This window comes from Lissotriton vulgaris, chromosome 1_1 (assembly GCF_964263255.1).
Source record: "Lissotriton vulgaris chromosome 1_1, aLisVul1.2, whole genome shotgun sequence".
NCBI classification, from domain to species: Eukaryota; Metazoa; Chordata; class Amphibia; order Caudata; family Salamandridae; genus Lissotriton; species Lissotriton vulgaris.
In genome coordinates, this window is record NC_141685.1 from 1,025,258,441 (window position 1) to 1,025,278,413 (window position 19,973).

Consider the following 19,973-nt stretch of genomic DNA (forward strand, 5'->3'; position numbering starts at 1 on the left):
GATCTGGGTGCATTATTTCTCCATGGTTCTGTGTAAGGTGCATGGGTAATATTCTTAACTTTTGATGTGGCACCTGTGAGAGTTGCAGTAGCGTGGTGAACCACGGTTGTCGTGCCCACGTTGGTGCTACTAGTATCATTGTCATTGAATGTTGTTGCAGTTTTCGAACCACTAATGGAATTAGTGGGAGAGGGGGAAAAGCGTAAGCAAATTTGTTGGACCAATTTATCCATAACGCATTGCCCTGGGACAGGTGGTGTGGGTACCTGGATGCGAAGTTTTGGCATTTTGCGTTCTGATGAGTGGCAAAGAGATCTACCTGGTAGGTGTTCGGCTAACAGATCTTTTGAGGAATGGCCCATCTCCAAATGTCCTGCGCTAGTCTGGATAGTTGGAGAATGTCCCCCCTGTTTTTGAATATAATACATTGCAGTCATGTTGTCTGTTCTGATCAGGACTGCTTTGTTGAGGATTTGAATTTGAAAAGCTTTTAATGCTAGAAACACTAATAGTAGTTCCAGATAATTGATGTGCAGTCTTTTTTGCTGTACACTCCATTTTCCCTGCACTGTATATTTCTCCATATGCGCTCCCCATCCGGTGAGCGATGCATCCGCTGTTAGTATCACTTGTGGAATCGGTTCTAGGAACGACCGCCCCTTGGAAATGTTTGTTGTGTTCCACCACTTCAGAGAGCGATGTGTGCGGTCATCTACCAACACCAGATCTGTAATCTGACCTTGAGCCTGATTCCACTGTGTTGCTAGATATTCTTGCAGTGGACGCATTTGTAGTCTGGCATATGGTATTAGCAGTATGCAGGAGGACATCATCCCTAACAGCTGCATGAACACTCGAGCTGTTAGTGAGTGTTGTGGTTGAAATCTTTGGATCAACGTGATCATTGTTTGGATCTTGATTGTATTGGGGTATACTTTGGCTCTTTCTGTGTCTATAGTAGCCCCTAGATATTGTTAAACTTTGTTTGGTTGTAGGTGGGATTTTGTGTAGTTCACCGTAAACCCTAGCTGGTGCAGCAATTGAATGGCCTTTTGTGTGTTTTGAAGACATTCTTTTTGTGACTTGGCTTTTATTAGCCAATCGTCCAAGTAAGGGAAGACATGTATTTGTTGTCTTCTTAGGTGTGCTGCAACTACTGCTAGGCATTTTGTGAACACCCTTGGTGCTGTTGTGACCCCAAACGGAAGGACTTTGAACTGATAATGTTGTCCTTCTACTACAAACCTGAGGTATTTTCTGTGGGCTTTGTGAATTGGGATGTGAAAGTAAGCATCTTTTAGATCCAGTGTAGAAAGAAAGTCCCCTTTCTTCAGTAAAGGAAGTACTTGTTGGAGCGTGACCATGTGGAAATGTTCCGAATTTATGTATGCATTGAGAGGTCTGAGGTCTAAAATTGGTCTTAGAGACCTGTCTTTTTTGGGAATTAGGAAGTATAAAGAGTATACTCCTGTCCCTTGCTGATGTTTTGGAACCTTCTCTATAGCATGCTTTTGTAGCAGTGATAGTACTTCCTGTTTTAACAATGTTAGATGATCTTGACTCATTGGACGCTGTCTGGGGGGGGGATGTTTGGTGGGGTAGCTTTGAGTTCTAGGCAATAACCATGTTGGATAATTTGTCTCACCCACTTGTCTGATGTGATATTTTCCCAGACAGGTAGGAACTGTGATAGACTTCCCCCGACCGGTGTTATATGGTCTGGGGGGAGCTGTATGAAGTCACTGTTTTGGGGTTGGGGAGTTGCAGTTGTTGTTATTTCCGCGACCTCTACCCTTGTTGTTGTTGTTACCTCTGTAACTGCCTCTTGAATTACCTCTGGGTGATGTTGGTGTAAAAGAGGTAGATTGCTGGCTTGTGCCTGTATTCTTTGACCCGCCTCTATAGGTGGACCTACGAAAGGAACCCCTTTGAGTTGGCTGTTGTAATGCTCCCATTGATTTAGCCGTTTGTGTCTTTTTTCATTTTTTCTAAAGTCTCATCTGTACCGGAGCCGAAAAGTGTTTTTTGATCAAAAGGTTGGTTCAGTAAGGATGTTTGTACTTCTTGTTTGAACCCTGAGACCCTAAGCCATGCATGTCTTCTTAACAGGATACTGGTGTTGATGGATCTTGCTGCAGTGTCTGCCTCGTCTAAGGCGCACTTAATGAAAGTGTTGGTTATCATCTTCCCTTCTTGTATGAGCTGGTCTGCCCTCTTTTGATGTTCCTTAGGGAGATGTGTAATGAGTTTTTCTAACTCATCATAATGCGCTCTATCATAGCGTGCAAGTAGCGCTTGTGTATTAGCTATGCGCCAGCTGTTTGCTGCTTGGGATGGTACTCTTTTGCCCGATGCATCTATTAACTTGGACTCCTTATCAGGAGGAGGAGCTTCTCCTGTAGATAATGTGTTTGCTCTTTTACGAGCGTTTGTGACTACAAGCGAGTCCAGAGGTACCTGTCCCTTGATAAATATTGGGTCCTTTGGGGCTGCCTTATATTTTTTATCAATTCTTGGGTTTAATACCCTAGCCCTCACAGGGTCTTTGAATATGTCAGCTGTGTGATTAAGAAGACCCTTCAGCATAGGTAGTGTTCCTGATGTTCTTTGAGCAGCAGGTAGCGTTTCTAAAAGGAAATCCTCTATTTGAGGTTCTGCGTGTAAATCTACCTTATGGTATTTTGCTGCCCTATCAGCTGTGCAAAACTTGTATTATCATCAGGTGGTGAAGGTTTTGAGGGGTATAATTCTGGGTCGTTATCATCTGACCCAGCATTATAATTATCCCATGGGTCTGCTTCATCTGGGACAGTGTCGTCATCCCCATGAAGTTCTCCCTCCCCTGTATCACGGTGTACATCTGTTTGAGGTGTAGATGTTTTTAGTGTAGAAGGTGGAGGAATAGCTGGCATAGTGTGAGGAAGAGGAGAAGAGGGTGTGTCTCTAGGTCGAGGAGAAAGGGGAGGAGTTGTATTTGTCCCCATTGTTCTCTTTTTAGGAGGAAGAGCTTTGTCATCTAGCTGTTCATTCTTCCTCTTTTTAGGTAATTTTGTCACCACTTTGCCAGTTTGCGGATCGATAAACAAAGTCTTTTGTTTTGGATCGGTCTGCTGCTCCTGTGTCGGTACCGAAGTTTTTGGTTCCGAAAGGTGCCTTTGCTTCTGACCGTCAATGTCTGTGTTTTCGGCACCGAGAATTTGCTCGATTCCGATTTTTTCTGTGTCGAGTAAGTCTTCGACGTCGAAGCATGTTTCTGTTTCGACATGGAATGTTTCGACTAGAGCTTCGGTGTCGATGTCGACCGTTTCTCGGATCCGGCATGGTGGGAGGCCGAGTGTTTCGGTTTCATTGCCGGGCCCGAAGGCGGGGCGTCGGAAACTTTCTTCGGTAGTCTGACCGGGCTCGAAGGCGGGGTCGGTACCACACGGGGTCAGTTTTTCGGTAAGGGGACGTCGTCACTCACGGTTTGTTGAGCATCGATTTCTTCGACATCAGACTCGTCCACTTCCGACCCCGACTCGTCCTCATCTTCCTCTTCTTCTTCGGGGTGCTGGGCCTCGAACAGCTCCGGGATTGCCTCCGACTGCATTCTCGATACCTCGTGTCTTCGGGCTCGACGGTTTCTAATCGTCGACTTGGAGGAGAATGCTGCGCAGGCTTCGCAGTCCCTGGATTCGTGTTCAGGTGATAGGCAAAGATTGCACACCTCGTGTAGGTCCTTGTGTGGGAATTTAGCACCACACGTTGGACATCTCTTAAATGGAGTCCTTTCCATGGACTACGGGCTGGACAACGTCGAGAAAGGCCTCCCGGTCTCGTCTATGTAGAAGAAAATGTTTATTGTTGGAGTCGAAATGCGTCGGAATGGAAATGAAATCGCGTTCGATAACAATACCGTCATATTGGAAAGGGAATACGCGCTGAAATATCACTTTTCGAAAAATCACTTTTTCTCGAAGTCGATCCGGAGCGCTTCGGTCCTCATCCGAACCCGATGGCGGAAAAAAACAATCTAAGGATGGAGCCGATGCCCATGCGCACTAGCACCCAAACGAGGAGTCACCAGTCTCGTGACGACAAAAGACTTCTCCAAGAGAAAAACAAGTGCAATCATCCGAGCCCAACACCAGATGGCGATCTATTCATAAATGTACCATCTGCAGCCCATATGCCTCGAACCTAGAGTTATTTATGATAGGGAGGAAAATTCAACTTAAAGGCGCTCTTTTTTGTAAACCTTGTTCCTTGAAATTTTTAGAATGAATGCCTAGGTTGCAAGAATAAGGGTGCCTTTAATGTTGAAAATCATTCTTTCAACATGATCCACGGTTTTCTGGAGGCAGGAAATGCTTACCGCAAATTCCTCTCTCCATGCTAAAGCTCACAGTTTCTTTGCCTGACACATCAGTCTGCCTGTCTGCCATTTTCTTAACCACTTATTTTTGCCCCCCCCCCAACATACAAGACTTCATTTGGCTGTTTGTGTTTTGCCCCCATCAGTCCATCTCACTTTCACCAGTTACATTAGATCTGTTCTGCACAACTTCAATAATCTAAACTCCTATTTCCCCTTTTATTTCAATTCTCATATCCCTCCTCAGGAGTGATATTTATGGAATTTATTTTTACTCATTCCGATACTCCAGTTTCAATTCTCCAGGTTGTTAGGTTTTCTTGTGAAAAATGTAACTTTCATTCATGAGCTAGAGCCATGAAGTAGGTAATGGCTGGAATCACTCAGCCCAGACAGGGAAAAAGTATCAGCATCAATGGATGAACATTAACGTTAAAAGTGGAAAATAAAAAGTATGGCCATTTATACAGAAAAGTGTATGTTATTTGAATATATAAAGATACTTTGAATTGTTTGTAGATTTAGTCTTGCAAAGCTTGCAGGTGCGATGTTGAGATCGTTCGGGGCTCTTGAGCAAATGGCAAGTACTCACCATGATAGGGATCCAATAGTAATTAAGAGGTGGTGCGGTGTCCTTTATGAGGTTTATCCGATTGGTGAAGAAAAAGAACGCAAGGATACCTGAGAAAACAAAACACGTACGTAGTTAGAGACCTCTCACTGCAGAAATGCTTCAGAGAATGCAAAAACAGGCAGGAGTTAACCCAACTAGATGGGCTTTTTCTGGGGCATTTGGGTTCAGTCTCGGTCATTTCATCTCATAACCTATGTAGATTGTATTGCTGGATGTACTACATTATGCCACACATGTCCTAATTAAGCACCAATGTGGCAATACTATCCCTAGAAGGTCACGAATCATAGTAGGCTACCCATGTCAAAAGAGAAGAAGCCTCGTATATTTCAAGACCCAGAGATTTGTTTGAACATCAATTGAGTACTGTAGACAACAAGAGTATTCTATTTTGAGAAAAAAATCTAAATTAGAATTCAGATGTTACCAACATAGGCTAGGACACCCAGTTGTTGGGAAGTATAATATTGGTTAAGAACAGCAATCCTATGTTTATTAGAACTAACCACAATTGATTCTCAATGCAGGAAACTCCACAACACATACTTTCTTTCCGCTAGTCTCCCAAATATGCCACCTTGCTCACATTTTCAATCCTTGCTCTCTTTACCCATTTATTTTTTTGATCCGCCTTTCTCTGGAACCTTTTTCTTTTGTTTCCGGCAGTTCAGCAACACAATAGGTACGAGCCGTGATCTGGAACTGCTCCCATTTTCATAACTGGTCTCTTTTTTATAATACTTTTTACGGAAGGCTTCACAGCACTCCTCTCTGTCACCCCCACCCCCTTCCAGAGGTTTCCCACCCACTTCACACATGCTGTTTCATCCTGCAGTGAAAAGCACATGAGGAATTCTAAAAACAAAAACAAAAAAAAATCAACAAAAAAATAATCAAAGAAATAGTGGGATCAGATGTCATGTGAGGGTCTCTTTGGAGTTTCTCTTTGAAAGGATAATGCTACTTACCAGTATGCATCTGTTCTTGGCATGTAGGGCTGTAGAACCACACACTATTCTATTGCATTAGATCACCATCTGGTGGTGGGCCCGGATGATTACACTTTGTTATTGTCTTGGAAGAGTCTTTGTCTGTTGGATGACTCCTCCCTTAGATCGTAGTGCGCATGGGCATCGACTAAATCTTCAGATTGTATTCAACATTGGGAAAATGATGGAGTTGTAGGAGTACATATAAAGATGACCATGTGTTGTGTAACTAAATAAGATAATACTGGAACAGATACAGGTAGCCGGGGAAGCAGGTGGGTGTGTGTGATTCTGCAGCCCTACATGCCAAGAACAGATGCATACTGGTAAGTATTATTATTAATTTAATTTTATACAGCGCAACAGCTACCCGAAGGTTTCCCGGCGCTAAGAACGCTAAAGATATATGAAGGGAGCAGATATAAAGTGGGGTATAGTCTATTGGTTAAAAAGCCATGTTTTTAAGTCCTTACGAAACTTCTGGTACTGTGGTTCTATACGCAGCGAGAAGGGCATTAAGTTCCAGAGTACTGGGGCCAAATAGGAAAAAGAACATCCCCCCATTCTTGTTCTTTTAATCCTCGGAATTTGATAGTTATGTTGATTAGCAGAACAAAGTGATCTCGAGGGTCGATATTGATGCACTAGCGCCTGAAGATAGTGTGGTGCCACTCCTGCATTAATCCTATGCATGTAGCAGAGAGTCTTAAACTTGATGCGGTTCTCAATCTTCAACCTGTGCAGATCACGTAATGCCGCTGAGGCAGATGTTCTAGCTGGGAGATTACAAAGCAGTCTGGCGGCAGCATTTTGGATTACCTGTAACCTGTGTAATACTTCCTTTCCCACTCCTAAGTATAGAACATTACCGTAATCAAGCCTGGATGTGATGAGGGCTTGTACTACCGTTCGAGTGGGCAAAGGGAGCATCCACAGGATTTTTTTCAGCCACTTCAGTATGACAAAGCAGACAGAGGCTACCCTGCCAGCTTGTTGCCTCATAGTTAGTTGATCATCAAGATTACGGGCTGAATGTATAGGAATCGGAGGTGATCGCATTCGGGTGGGCCAGTGTTGGGGGCCCCATAAGTTTTTATTTTACCAAAGAGCAGGAGCTCGGTTTCACCATTTAATTTGAGTTTGTTGTTGTGCATCCAGTCTGTAATGTTTAGCAACCCTGATCTCAGCGAAGAAGTGTTATTGTTTGAATTGGTTGAGAAAGAATAAATAAGCTGGGTGTCATCGGCGTAAGAGTACACCGTGAGCCCTGCTTGTTCCGCAATGACAGCTAAAGGGCTGGCATAAATATTAAAAAGCAGAGGGCTCAATATTGAGCCCTGGGGAACTCCACATTGAAACCCTTGAACCTCAGATTTAGAAGAGGCAGAGAACACCTGGAAGGTCCTATTAGTCAGAAAACTAGATAGCCATTTTAGGGCTAAGCCAGTGATACCGCATGATTGAAGGGTGTTCAAAAGGATAGGGTGGGAAACAGTGTCAAACGCAGCACTTAAATCAAGGAGAATTAGTGCCACGGTTTCACTCCTATCAACTTGACGACGGATATTATCCGTAACGCCCAGTAATGTGGACTCTGGAGAAACCTGCACGAAATCCAGATTGGGAGTCTGCAGGAGCTTGTGTGTCTCAATGAATGTGGTAAGCTGGGCATTTATATGCTTTTCCAAAATCTTAGAGAAGATTGGCAAAAGGGAGATCGGACGGAAATTAGATGGTATATCCGGGTCCAAGTTAGTTTTCTTCAATAATGGCATGACCATAGCATGCTTCCATGCAGCTGGTACTTCAGCCTCTAGTAGAGATGAGTTCAATAGTTGCATAATTAAGTTATTATTCGATGTGCTTAAGGTTTGAAGCACTGAGGGAGGAAGCAAATCATTTGGAGAGCCAGATTTAATGCTACTCAAGATTTTACAAAAGGAAGTGATATCCATTTGAGTCCAGCAGTCTAAAACGGTGTTAATATTTGAGACGGTGATATTCCTAAGGATAGGTTGATTAGAAGAGGATGAAACAACCGATGCCTGTTTTGCGAAATCAGTATAAATAGCACTGATTTTTGTCACAAAAAAGTCAGCTAGATCATTGCAGCGTTTTGCATCCAGGCATGGGGGTTTAGGTTGACATGCGGCCCCAGAAAGCTCTTTAACTACTTTAAAAAGTGTTTTTGAACAGTTTTGAGCCTCTTGAATGGTCCGATTCGCATGTTCTGCCCGGGCATTCCGGCAGAGTAGATGATAGTTCTTCAAGACAGACCTGTACTCTAGTTTAATTTTAGGATCATAAAGTTTCCGCCACTGCCTCTCTAAATTTTTACATTTTGTTTTTTCATTTTTGAGGGCCTCGGAAAACCATGGAACAGGAGTATAGCGATTGTTGATTTTTCTTTTGACAAGGGGGAGGCATAGGTCAATAGAGGAATTAAGCCAGGAAAGCATGGTCGCTTCTTCATTCAAGGTGGTAATTGAATCAACTGGTTTTGTGTTTTCAAGAAGTAGATTGAATTTTATTGTGTCCAAATTTTTGCAGTTCCTGCCCTGTGCCAGCCCCGATGGAGGATTGTTTTGTTTCTCCTGCTGTTTAATTTGAAATTCGACTAAAAAGTGGTCGGACCAGAGAACCGGAATGGCTGGTTTACACAGGACAGTGTCTATATTAGAAAAAATTGGATCAAGTAGGTTTCCTGCCTTATGGGTGGGACCCGAGTTATGGATAATCACATTCAGGGCTGCTAAGTCCGCTATAAAATTAGCGTTGATTGGTTGAGACATATCATTCAAATGAAGATTTAAATCACCCACTAATATAAAATTAGAGGCTTCAAGCAGAAATGGAGAAATAAGATCCGGAAGAGATGCAGCCCAGGCACTGGCTGGTCCTGGAGGGCGATATAATAATACACCAGAAAGAGTGAAATTAGAAGAAAGATATACCCCTAGATGCATCAACGTTGTCATTTGCGATTCCTTAATTGCGAAAAATAAGGAATCGCAATTAAGGATTCGCAAATGGCAATGCATCATTAATTTCGCTATTTTATTGAGATTCGGTAAAAATCGCAATTTTTACCGAATTCCAATAAAATTGCGAGTTCCAAATAGCGAATCCGATATTCCCATTCATTCCTATGGGCTGAAATGCCCATAGGAATGAATGGGAATTGCGAATTCGCAATTTCTAATCGGAATGCATCAAAGCCTTTCAAGGGTGGAGAGGGGGGTCCAAAGGACCCCCCCCTGCACCCATGAAATGCACTTTTACATGTGAGTTACATACACACATGTCCTAAGGACATGTGTGCCTGTAACGTACACGTTTAAAAAATGCATTTTTATGCGTTTTTAAACATTTTTGCAAATTACCACGAAGTTCAACTTCGTGGTAATTTGCATTTGCAATTTGTAAAATCGCAAATGCTTTGAGGATGATGCATTGCTTTTAAGGAATCGCAAATTTGCGATTCCTTAAAAGCAATCGCATTTTTTGGAACTCGCAAAAAAAAGCGATTTTCAAAAAATGCTTGATGCATCCCAGTAACCAATTTAGGAAGTGCAAAAGGCCGATTTATGCGATTCGCACCGTTTGCACTTCCTAAAAAGGTTGATGCATCTGGGCAATAGTTTAAAAGAGCCGGCTTCGCAATCAGAAAAATCGAGATTGCTCCATTTGCATTTATATTTTTTCTTGTAAATGACTGCAATCCCACCTCCCTCCTTGTCCACCCGATTCTTTCCCAAGAAGGTATAGTTCGGTGGGAGGGCACTGGCAATATCAGGACCTGAGCCATCATTTAACCACGTTTCCGTGTCATTTTCCGTTCAAGGCTTATGGGCTGCAGACCACACACTATTGCATAGATTGCACAGCAGTTTCTCCCTTAGCGGCGACAACCCGTATCTGTTGCAGTAGTTTGAAATAATGTTTTGAGTACAGCCTGGTCCACACTTGCTTGTTGTTTTGCCTGCACATCTACACAGTAGTGTTTTGTAAATGTGTGCGTAGTAGACCATGTAGCTGCTTTACAGATGTCATCTAAAGGTACATTTCCTAGGAATGCCATAGATGCCCCTAATTTACACGTAGAATGAACCCTAGGGGGAATGGATAGAGTGCGTTTTGCTTTTTGGTAACAAATTTGAATGCACTTAACAATCAATCTTGCAATACCTGATTTTGAAATAGGATTTCCATTACGTGCAGGAGAAAAAGACACAAACAGTTGTTTAGTTTTACGAAAAGGTTTCGTCCTTTCAATGTAGTATAGAAGCGCTCTTTTTACATCTAATGTATGTAGAGCTCCTTCTGCAACGGTTTGTCGTTGGGGAAAAAATACTGGCAACTCAATAGATTGGTTGAGGTGGAAAGGTGAAATGACCTTTGGCAGAAACTTTGGATTGGTTTTAAGAACCACTTTATTGAGATGAAGTTGTATAAATGGTTCTTGAATTGTTAATGCTTAGATCTCACTTACTCTTCTAAGTGAAGTAACAGCTACTAAAAAAGCAACTTTCCATGTAAGGAACTGTAATTCACACTTATGTAATGGTTCAAAAGGAGGACCCATAAGTCCTGTGAGAACAACATTTAAATTCCACACTGGAGAGGGTGGTATTCTGGGAGGAATTATTCTTTTGAGTCCTTCCATAAACGCTTTAATTGCAGGTACTCTAAACCATGACAAATGTTGTCCGTTTTGAAGATATGCTGCTATAGCAGCAAGTTGTAACCTGATTGAGGAATACGCTAAGTTAGATCTTTGCAGAGGTAACAGGTAGCATATGATGTTTTGTATGAAAACATCTAAGGGATTGATGTTGTTATTTGTACAATATACAACAAACCTTTTCCACTTTGCTGCATAACATGCTCTAGTGGTAGGGCGTCTTGCTTCTTTTAGGACATTCATGCAATCAGGTGGTAAGTTTAGATATCCAAATTCTAATCAGCTCAGGAGCCAAATAAGATTGAGCTGCATTGGGTCTGAATGCATAATCTCTCCATGGTTCTGTGTTAATAGATGTGGGGAGAGTTTTAGTTTGTGGTGAGGTACTACTGAGAGCTCTAGCAGCGTGGTGTACTAGGGTTGTCTTGCCCACATTGGTGCTATGAGAATCAATGTGAGAGAATGCTGCTGTAGCTTGCGAACCACTAATGGAATTAGTGGGGAGAGGAGGAAAAGCGTACGCAAATCTGTTTGACCAGTTCATTCATACTGCATTGCCTTTGGATAGTGGGTGTGGGTATCTGGCGGCGAAGCTTGGGCATTTGGAGTTGTGGTTTGTAGCAAACAGATCTATCTCTGGTTGACCCCACTTTTGAAAAACTGGCTGAAGAACTTGATGAAGTTCCCATTCGTGTATTTGTTGTCTCTGACGACTGAACAGATCTGCAAGTTGATTGTGAACTCCTGGTAGATGTTCTGCTAATAGAAAAATGTTCTGAGGAATGGCCCACCTCCATATGCTCTGCTGTAGGGAGTGTGTTCCTCCTTGTTTTTGAATGTAATATATTGCGGTCATGTTGTCCGTCCGGACAAGTACAGCTTTGTTCGATAGGTAATGCTGAAACGATTTTAGAGCTAGAAAAATCGCTAGTAACTCCAGATGATTTAAGTGGAGTATTTTTTGTTGCATTGTCCATGCACTCTGTACTGTGTGGTTTTGTAAATGCGCTCCCCATCCTGTGAGATGCGTCTGTGGTTAATATTTGTGGAACAGGCTCTATAAACGGCCGGCCCTTGGAAAGGTTTTTGCAGAGAGCAATATGTCTGGTCGTCTACCACCACCAGATCTGTTATTTGTTGCTGAGCCTGATTCCACTGACTTGCTAGCACTCTTGTATGTGGCACATTTGTAGTCTTGCATATGGTACTATGAAAATGCAAGATGCCATAATTCCTATTAGTTGCATGAACACTCGAGCTGGTAGTGAGTGTTGTGGCTGGAATCTTTTGATAAGATCCTGCATAGTTTGTATTCTTATTGAGTTGGGGTACGCTATTGCCTTGGAGGTATCTATTGTAGCACCTAGATACTGCTGAGACAGGGACGGTTGGAGATGGGACTTCTTTTGATTTACTGTGAATCCCAGTTTGTGTAGCAGGCATATTGTTTGATGTGTTTGCTGTACACATTGGTTGTATGACTGATTTTATTAACCAGTCGTCCAGGTATGGGAAGACATGAATGCTGTCCCTTCTTAAGTGTGCTACTACTACTACTGCTAGACACTTTGTGAACACTCGAGGTGCTGTAGTTACTCCGAAAGGGAGTACCTTGAATTGATAGTGTTGACCTTCTAGAATGAACCGCAGGTACTTTCTGTGCGATTGATGTATGGGAATGTGGAAGTAGGCGTCCTTGAGAGCTAATGTGGCAAGGAAGTCTCCCTTCTTTAGCAACGGTAGAACCTGTTGTAGTGTGACATGTGAAAGTGGTCTGATTGTATGTACAGGTTAAAGGTCTTAGATCTAAAATAGGTCTGAGGGACCCGTCCTTTTTGGGTATGAGAAAGTATAGAGAATAAACTCCTGTGTTTTAATGTTGTTTTGAGACCGGTTCTAATGCATTCTTATGCAGTAGAGATTCCACCTCTTGTCTTAGCAGTATGAAGTGTTCTTGTGACATGGGACACTGTCTGGGTGGTATTGTTGGGGGGAGTGGAAGTGAGCTCCAGGCAATAACCTGACTGAATTATTTGTCTTACCCACCTGTCTGTAGTGATGGAGTTCCAGAAAGGTAGGAACTGTTGTAACCTCCCCCGACAGGAGTGGAATGGTCTGGGGGAATGGAAGGGAAGTCACTGTTTGGGAGTAAAGGTGTTGCTATTGTTGTTTCCTCTACCTCTGCTCTTATTGTTGTTTCCTCTATAACCTCCTCTATAATATCCTTTGCAGGGCGAGGTTTGGTTGGGCGCTTTGTAAGAAGAGGAGGTATTGTCGGTTTGGAAACCCTTAGAGGCGCCCCTATAGGAGGAGCGACGAAAGGAAGGCCTATGGGCTTGTGTTATTGTTTGTAAAGCTCCCATGGATTTTGCTGTATCTGTATCTTTTTTCATCTTTTCGACTGATGGACCGAAAATATGTTGTTGGTGAAATGGCTGGTTTAAGATACTGGCTTGTACTTCTGGTTTAAACCCAGAGATGCGTAACCATGCAGGTCTACGCAACAATACCCCTGTATTTATTGCTCTAGAGGCTGTGACTGCTGTGTCTAGTGCACATCTTATGGAGGTATTTGTAATAACCTTTCCTTCCTGTATTAGGTCAGAAGCCCTGGTTTCATATTGTTCTGGCAAGTGTTGCATGAGTGACCAACTCATCATAATGAGCTCTATCATATCTTGCTAACAAAGCTTGAGTGTTAGCAATCCTCCAGACAATGGCCGCTTGTGAAATGGTGCGTTTTCCCGAAGCATCTAAAAGCTTAGACTCGGTCAGGGGGTGGAGCATCCCCTGTTGTCTGAGAGTTAGCTCTTTTTCTCGCATTTGACACTACTAGTGAGTCCAATGTCAACTGTCCTTTAATGTATGCTGGATCAGTTGGAGCCGCTTTGTACTTCTTTTCTAATCTGGGATTAATTACCCTTGCTCTAACTGGGTCTTTAAATATTTCAGGTGCATGTCTTACCACTCCACTAAGTGTTGGAAGTGTGGTTGTGGTCTTATGTGACGACATTAGTGTGTCCATTAGGAAGTCTTCTTCCACTGTATCTGTCCATTAGGAAGTCTTCTTCCACTGTATATGTGTGTAAGTCTACTCCATGGAAAGTGGCTGCTCTATGAATGAGCTGCGTAAACCCAATAGTGTCATCTGGGGGAGATGGTCTAGACGGGTATACATCATCTTGTGGCAGATCCGGTGCATTATAATCTTCCCATGGGTCACCTGACGGCCCAGGAATATCATCTGGGTTCATTAATGTCGTCCATGTTATGTTCACTCTCTACCTCTTGTGAGTAGCTATCCCCATCATCCTCATCTTGTGGTATAAGACTATGTGTACTAGATGGTGAATGTACAGGAGAAATATCTACTGGTATTTCTGCTTCTGGTGAAGGAATCCTTATGGGTGAAGTTTGAGCATGCTTTTTTAGAGGACATGGTTGTGGTTTAGGATAGTCCATTTTCCTCTTTTCAGGCACTGAAGAGATATGTCCAGTCTTGGGATCAATATGAAAAGTCTTATGCTTTGGATCAGGTTTAAAAAGCTATTCTACTGGAAAATCCTTTTTCGGCGCCGATTTATCTGGTTTTGGCCCGAAATGCTTAGCTTTAACAGTGTCTATTGTCTTTGGAAGAGTGTTTTGGTTTCGTTTCCGAAGACATTTTCCTAGGATCCGGGCTCTTTGGATCCAGAGTTTTTGTTCCTGGAGTGCTTTTAGACTCATCTACCTTCAGGGCCGAAGTATGTTTCGGTACCGTAACAGACTTCGGGTCCACTTTTTTCAGAACCGGGGTGGTTTTTGGTTCGGTAGCTTTGGGAACCTCTTTCGGCGCCGAACTTGCTTTCGGCTCGACCACTTTCAGTGCCGAAGGATTCTTAGGTGCCGGTGTTAATTTTGGCTTAAGGACCTTCTGCTTTTCGGGACCGACAGACTGACTCTAGCCCGAGTCGACTGGAGGCTTTTTTTTATTCTTCCCTGCCGAGCCAGAAGGTGGGGCTTTGGAAGGTTTTGGTCGGTGTGCCCCTGGACCCGAAGGTGGAACCGGAACCAAAGCCTGTCCCGGTATGGTGGGGTTTACAGGGTCGACGTCTGTACTCACGACCTGTTGACCAGCTGGTAGATAGTCCTCTTCGGATTGATCCTCGGCTCCAGAAGCTGAATCCTCTGCTTCAGAAGCGATGTCTTCGTGCTGCTGTTCTTCGGCATCTAATTCAATCGGAGCCTCGTCTATGAGAAGGTCTGGTGTCGATGAAGATGACTGCGCCATTACTCTTCGAGCGCGACGATCCCTGATGGTTTTCTTGAACCGGAAGGAAGCGCAGGCCTCACAGTCTCGATCGGTGTGAGGGAATTTGTGTCCACACCGAGGGCACTTCTTGAAGGGGGTTCTTTCTATGAGCCAATGGCGCAGTTGGGCCCGACGGCCCCTGGAATCGAGAAGTGAAGCCTCTCTTCGACGCTGGTAGCCGGAATCACTGTCGACGACAATGCCGATGGTATTCGGATTGATTTATGGATTCGAAAAGAGATCGGTAACGGGACCGAACGATGTACACATCCGAGCCCGATGGCGGAAAAAAAACAATATGAAGATGGAGGCAATGCCCATGCGCACTAGGATCTAAGAGAGGAGTTATCCAACAGACAAAGACTCTTCCAAGACAACAACAAAGTGTAATCATCCAGGGCCCACCACCAGATGATGATCAAATGCAATAGTGTGTAGTCTGCAGCCCATATGCCTCGAACATTATTTTTGGTCAATGCTATGTTTTCCCACTGATGGACTAATAACCAATAGCGTCAACATCGGGTCTTTACCGCCACCAGGAGGCTATTTTTCGACAGTGCACAACTTCATTATTGTAGACCCCCCCCAGGTGTCCATAACTACTGCCCTATAAGCTATGGGTAACTGTTAAAGTCGTTCTTGACATAAGGGGAGTAGTGGTCTACGACGGCCACTAAGAAGAATATTCAGTTTCATCTATTTCTGTCACATTTACCACAGCACAATGTGCTATTAAGAAGCCCACCTAGAGCACAAGTATTCATAATAATTCAGATGATCACTGATCTGGCACAAGACGTCACTACAATGTACACAATGTGGTAATCCAAGACAGTGGATATGTGAATCTTTGCATGTTCTACTGTTCTTTTCAGAGAGGAACAGTGTTTTCTCCAATGCTCTCAGAGAGAGAGTACACATCTAACAGAGCTTGAAGCTAGGGGAAAGTGTCCCTACTGGCTCAGAAAAGGGATCCATCCATTCTATTGGTCCTGATGAAAGCCACCGACCCACTAGGGTGCAAGTAAGGCTGAAACATGTTGCCCTGTTACGCACTGAGATTTAAAATGTATTTTTGATGTGAGTGACACCTTGTATCTCCCTGGACACATCTCTGCCTTGTTATTAATCTTATCCCTACCCACATTTTAGTAAATCCCAGTGGTTTTGGGTGAGGAGGTAATTTGAGATCACATTTGATATGGATCCCACAGTCTCTTGGTCTTGAAAAACAGCCTCCTGGTGGAGGTAAAGACCCGATGATGGCCCCATACTTGGACTCGCCACCTCACAGACATGACACCTCTGTGGGATGGTAAGTGTCTGGGCCAGGTGGCTGGCCTTGCAGGCTCTTCTCAGTGGGACCACCTAGGCGACGTTCGCCAACGGGGGCTCGTGATATCCTTCGAAAAACTGCAAGACCGATACAGCCTATCTCACACAAAATTCTCCTGTTATCTCCAGCTGCGCCAAGCTCTCCTGACTCACCCCCTGGCAGACGCACAGATCCCTGAATATAGACCCTCGAGGTGAAACTCATGACTGGATATCTGGCAAGGGTGCGATTTCTGTGCTCTATCACTCACTAGTGATCAACGCACCAGATGAACAATAGTTACTTACCTGTAATCTGTGGTTCTCCAGTATTGGTGTCTTTCATAGATTCACATGCCTGAATCATTCCCAGTCGTCTGAGTGGGAGTCCCACGGTACATAAAAAAGCAATAATATGCCATTAATATATAGTAAATACCAATAAAAACAAACCAGGAAGTAAAGTAGCCAAAGCTACAGTAGAAAAAACTTCCACACCTATGACTATCCTAGTCATTTTGTATAGTCCAAACTACAGCCAATCAGGCGCCAGCACCCACCAGAAGGTTCTTCCCAGAGGCTCAGATTTTCTCGCAAGGAGTGAAAGTAAACCAATATAGCCTAAAAAACCTCTGAGGGGAGGTGGGCGGGTTGCATGTGAATCTATGAAAGACACCAATACTGGAGAACCACAGATTACAGGTAAGTAACTATTGTTCTTCTCCAGTATTAGGGGTGTCTTTCATAGATTCACATGCCTGAATCAGAGTAGCTAGCAGTACATATCCGTGCTAGGCAGACACCAATGGTAATCAAGCTTGTCAGCATATAAGTCATATAACAGGGCAAACTGAAAATACACATATAATTTTAAGCATAGCAGAGTGCAATCGTGCAAGCATGTGTAAAAAAACAGAACATAGGAAGCTTCTTACAGCAGTAAAAGGAGGTGGGAAACAAAGGCTCACCTTAGTTGAAAAGATTCCGTAGAACTGCTCGACCCACAGAAGTATCAGCCTCGCTGGTTGCCCCCAGACAATAATGTCAGGTAAATGTATGGCGACTGGCCCAAGTAGCCGCCCTGCAGATCTGCTGAAGAGGAACTCCAGCAAATAAGGCCGTAGATGATGACATTGCTCTTGTAGAATGCTCTCTAGGAGCTGCTTGCAACGGTCGTCCTGCTTGTGCATGGCAAAAGGCAATTGCAGTAGATATCCATCCCGCAATAGTCTGTTTAGAAACTGCCTGCCCCCTACGAATTGCACCGTAGGTGATAAATAGTTGGTCAGAACTGCGCAAAGCGGAGGTCCTCTGCAGTTAGAATTTAAGACACCTTTTAACGTCCAGCGTAGGCAGCGCTCTTTCCGCCGGTGTTTGCGGGTTAGGAAAGAATGACTTTAGAATTATAGGTTTGTTGAGGTGAAAATCCGAAGGTACTTTAGGGATATACTTCGGATTAGTGCGGAGAATTACAGAGTCACTTGTAAACTGCGGGAAAGGATGGTGAACAGTGAAAGCCTGGATATCACTGACTCTCCTGGAGGATGTTAAAGCCAGCAGCAGTGATAACTTCCACGAGAGATATTTCAGGTCGGCCTTGTGGATGGGTTCGAATGGGTGACGCACGAGTTGTGCCAGGACCACATTTAGATGCCACGCAGGAGGTGGACGGCGTACTGGAGGGAACATTCTAAAGAGGCCTTTAAAGAATTGTTGTATAATCCTCGCAGAGTAAAGGGAATTGGTCCAATCCTGTCGATACCTTGAGATCGCAGCCAGAAAAACCTTCAAGGTTGCGTGAGACAGGCCTGATCTTGCTAATTGCAGGAAGAAAGGCGGAATCTCCTCCGGATTTGCTGAAAAAGGGTGAACCCCGGTTGAGCAACACTAGATGCAAAAACGCTTCCATTTAAGACTATGTCTTTATGGTAGCGGGCACCCTTGCCTTGGCCAGAACCTTTTTGCAGTCTTCTGGGATGTTTAGGTGGGCGAACTCACAGTACTCAGGCACAAGGCCGCTAATCTCAATGATGTTGGATCCGGATGGTAAACCTGTCCGTCCTGAATGCTGAGTAAGTTCGGGATTGGATTCAACTGAATCAGTTCGCCCTCCAACAGAAGAAGGAGCTCTGTAAACCAATACTGGCGCAACCATCTGGGAGCAATTAGAATCAGTCGGCACGGTTCCCTCTTCAATTTCCGCAGGACCTTGGGGACTAGTGGAATCGGTGGAAAAGCGTATGCATATGTCAGAGACCAATCTATCGAAAACGCATTCCCCTGAGAGTCCGTGTGGGGATGCCAGCTTGCGAAGAATTGGCATTTGCTGTTGGTCTTTGTTGCAAATAGGTCTAGGTCTGGTCGACCCCACAGGTGAAAGATGCGCTCCACTGTCTGCTGATGCAGTTCCCACTCGTGAGTGGAGACCGTCGTCCTGCTGAGTGTGTCTGCCAGGACGTTCTCTGTTCCCGGAACATGCACTGCTTGAAGTTTAATATTGTGCTTTAAAGCCCATGCCCATAGGTTTTGGGCTTCTTGGGACAGGAGAAGTGATAGTGTTCCTCCCTGCTTGTTGACGTAGTGCATGCTTGTTGTGTTGTCTGTTCTCACCAACACATTGGCATCCTGAATGATTGCACAAAACGCCTTGAGTGCAAGAAAAATGGCTCTCAGTTCCAGACGGTTGATGTGCCACCGCCTTTGTTGAGCAGTCCACTTGCAGCTGATTGTGAGGCCCTGAAGATGCGCTCCCCAGCCCTCGAGAGACGCATCCGTAGTGATGGTAAGGCTTGGTGCATCTTGAAGGAATGCGCACCCCTGCTGAAGCTGTCGCTTGTGTCCACCAGAGGAGAGAATTCCGCATGAGCCGTGTGATCCTGATGAGATCTTCGAAAGTGCCGGAGACCTGTAGCCACTGCAAGCTCAGTTCTTCCTGAAGCGGTCTCATCCGGAGGCGGCAGTTTGGTATTAATGGGATGCAAGATGATATAATTCCCAGAAAAGACTTGTACAGTCGAACTGAAACGGACCTACTTGATAGCAGATTCTGCACCATGTGTTTTATCTTCATTTGCCTCTCTTTCGAGACAAAAGCTTGGAGCTTTTGGGTGTCCAATGTTGCCAATGTTGCTCCTAAGAAAGCTAATCTTTGAGAAGGTTTCAATTGGGATTTGCAGAGGTTGACGGACAGACCCAAAGACTGAAACAGGTGTAGACACTGTTGTAGATGATAATGTGCAACCTCGCGAGAACTGGCCTTTATAAGGCAGTCGTCTAAGTATGGGAAAATTGGAATCCCCTCCAGCCGGAGGTGCGCCGCCACTGGAGCCAAAACTTTTGTAAATACTCTTGGCGCTGACCGTAGTCCCAAAGGAAGGACTTTGAATTGGTAATCCCTGCCAGCCACCCTGAAGCGCAAGAATTTCCTGTGGCGAGGTAGAATGGGGATATGGAAATATGCATCTTGAAGATCTAAGGTGACCATGTAATCTCCCGCTGCCAAAAGATGTAATATTACCTGAAGGGATAACATCCTGAATGTTAACTTCTTTAAATACTTGTTTAGAGCGCGAAGATCTAGGATCGGGCGCCACTCTCTGTTTTTCTTCTTTATTAGAAAAAATCTGGAGTAAAACCCCATTCCCCTCATCTTCTGAGGTACACTCTCGATCGCTCCTTTTTGTATAATCAATCTGATTTGAGCA

At 44.1% G+C, this 19,973-nt stretch overlaps 1 protein-coding gene across 4 annotated transcripts in view; it reads right to left on the reverse strand.

Moving 5' to 3' along the window:
* The window catches only part of SLC44A2 (solute carrier family 44 member 2 (CTL2 blood group)), a 376,289-nt gene that overhangs the window by 11,902 nt on the left and 344,414 nt on the right, over nucleotides 1-19,973 (reverse strand). For all 4 annotated transcript variants that reach the window (XM_086961742.1, XM_086961734.1, XM_086961726.1 and 1 more), the window contains exon 20: nucleotides 4,947-5,035. In XM_086961742.1, the coding sequence (XP_086817868.1) occupies nucleotides 4,947-5,035 (89 nt within the window). The remainder of the gene's footprint in view (nucleotides 1-4,946; nucleotides 5,036-19,973) is intronic.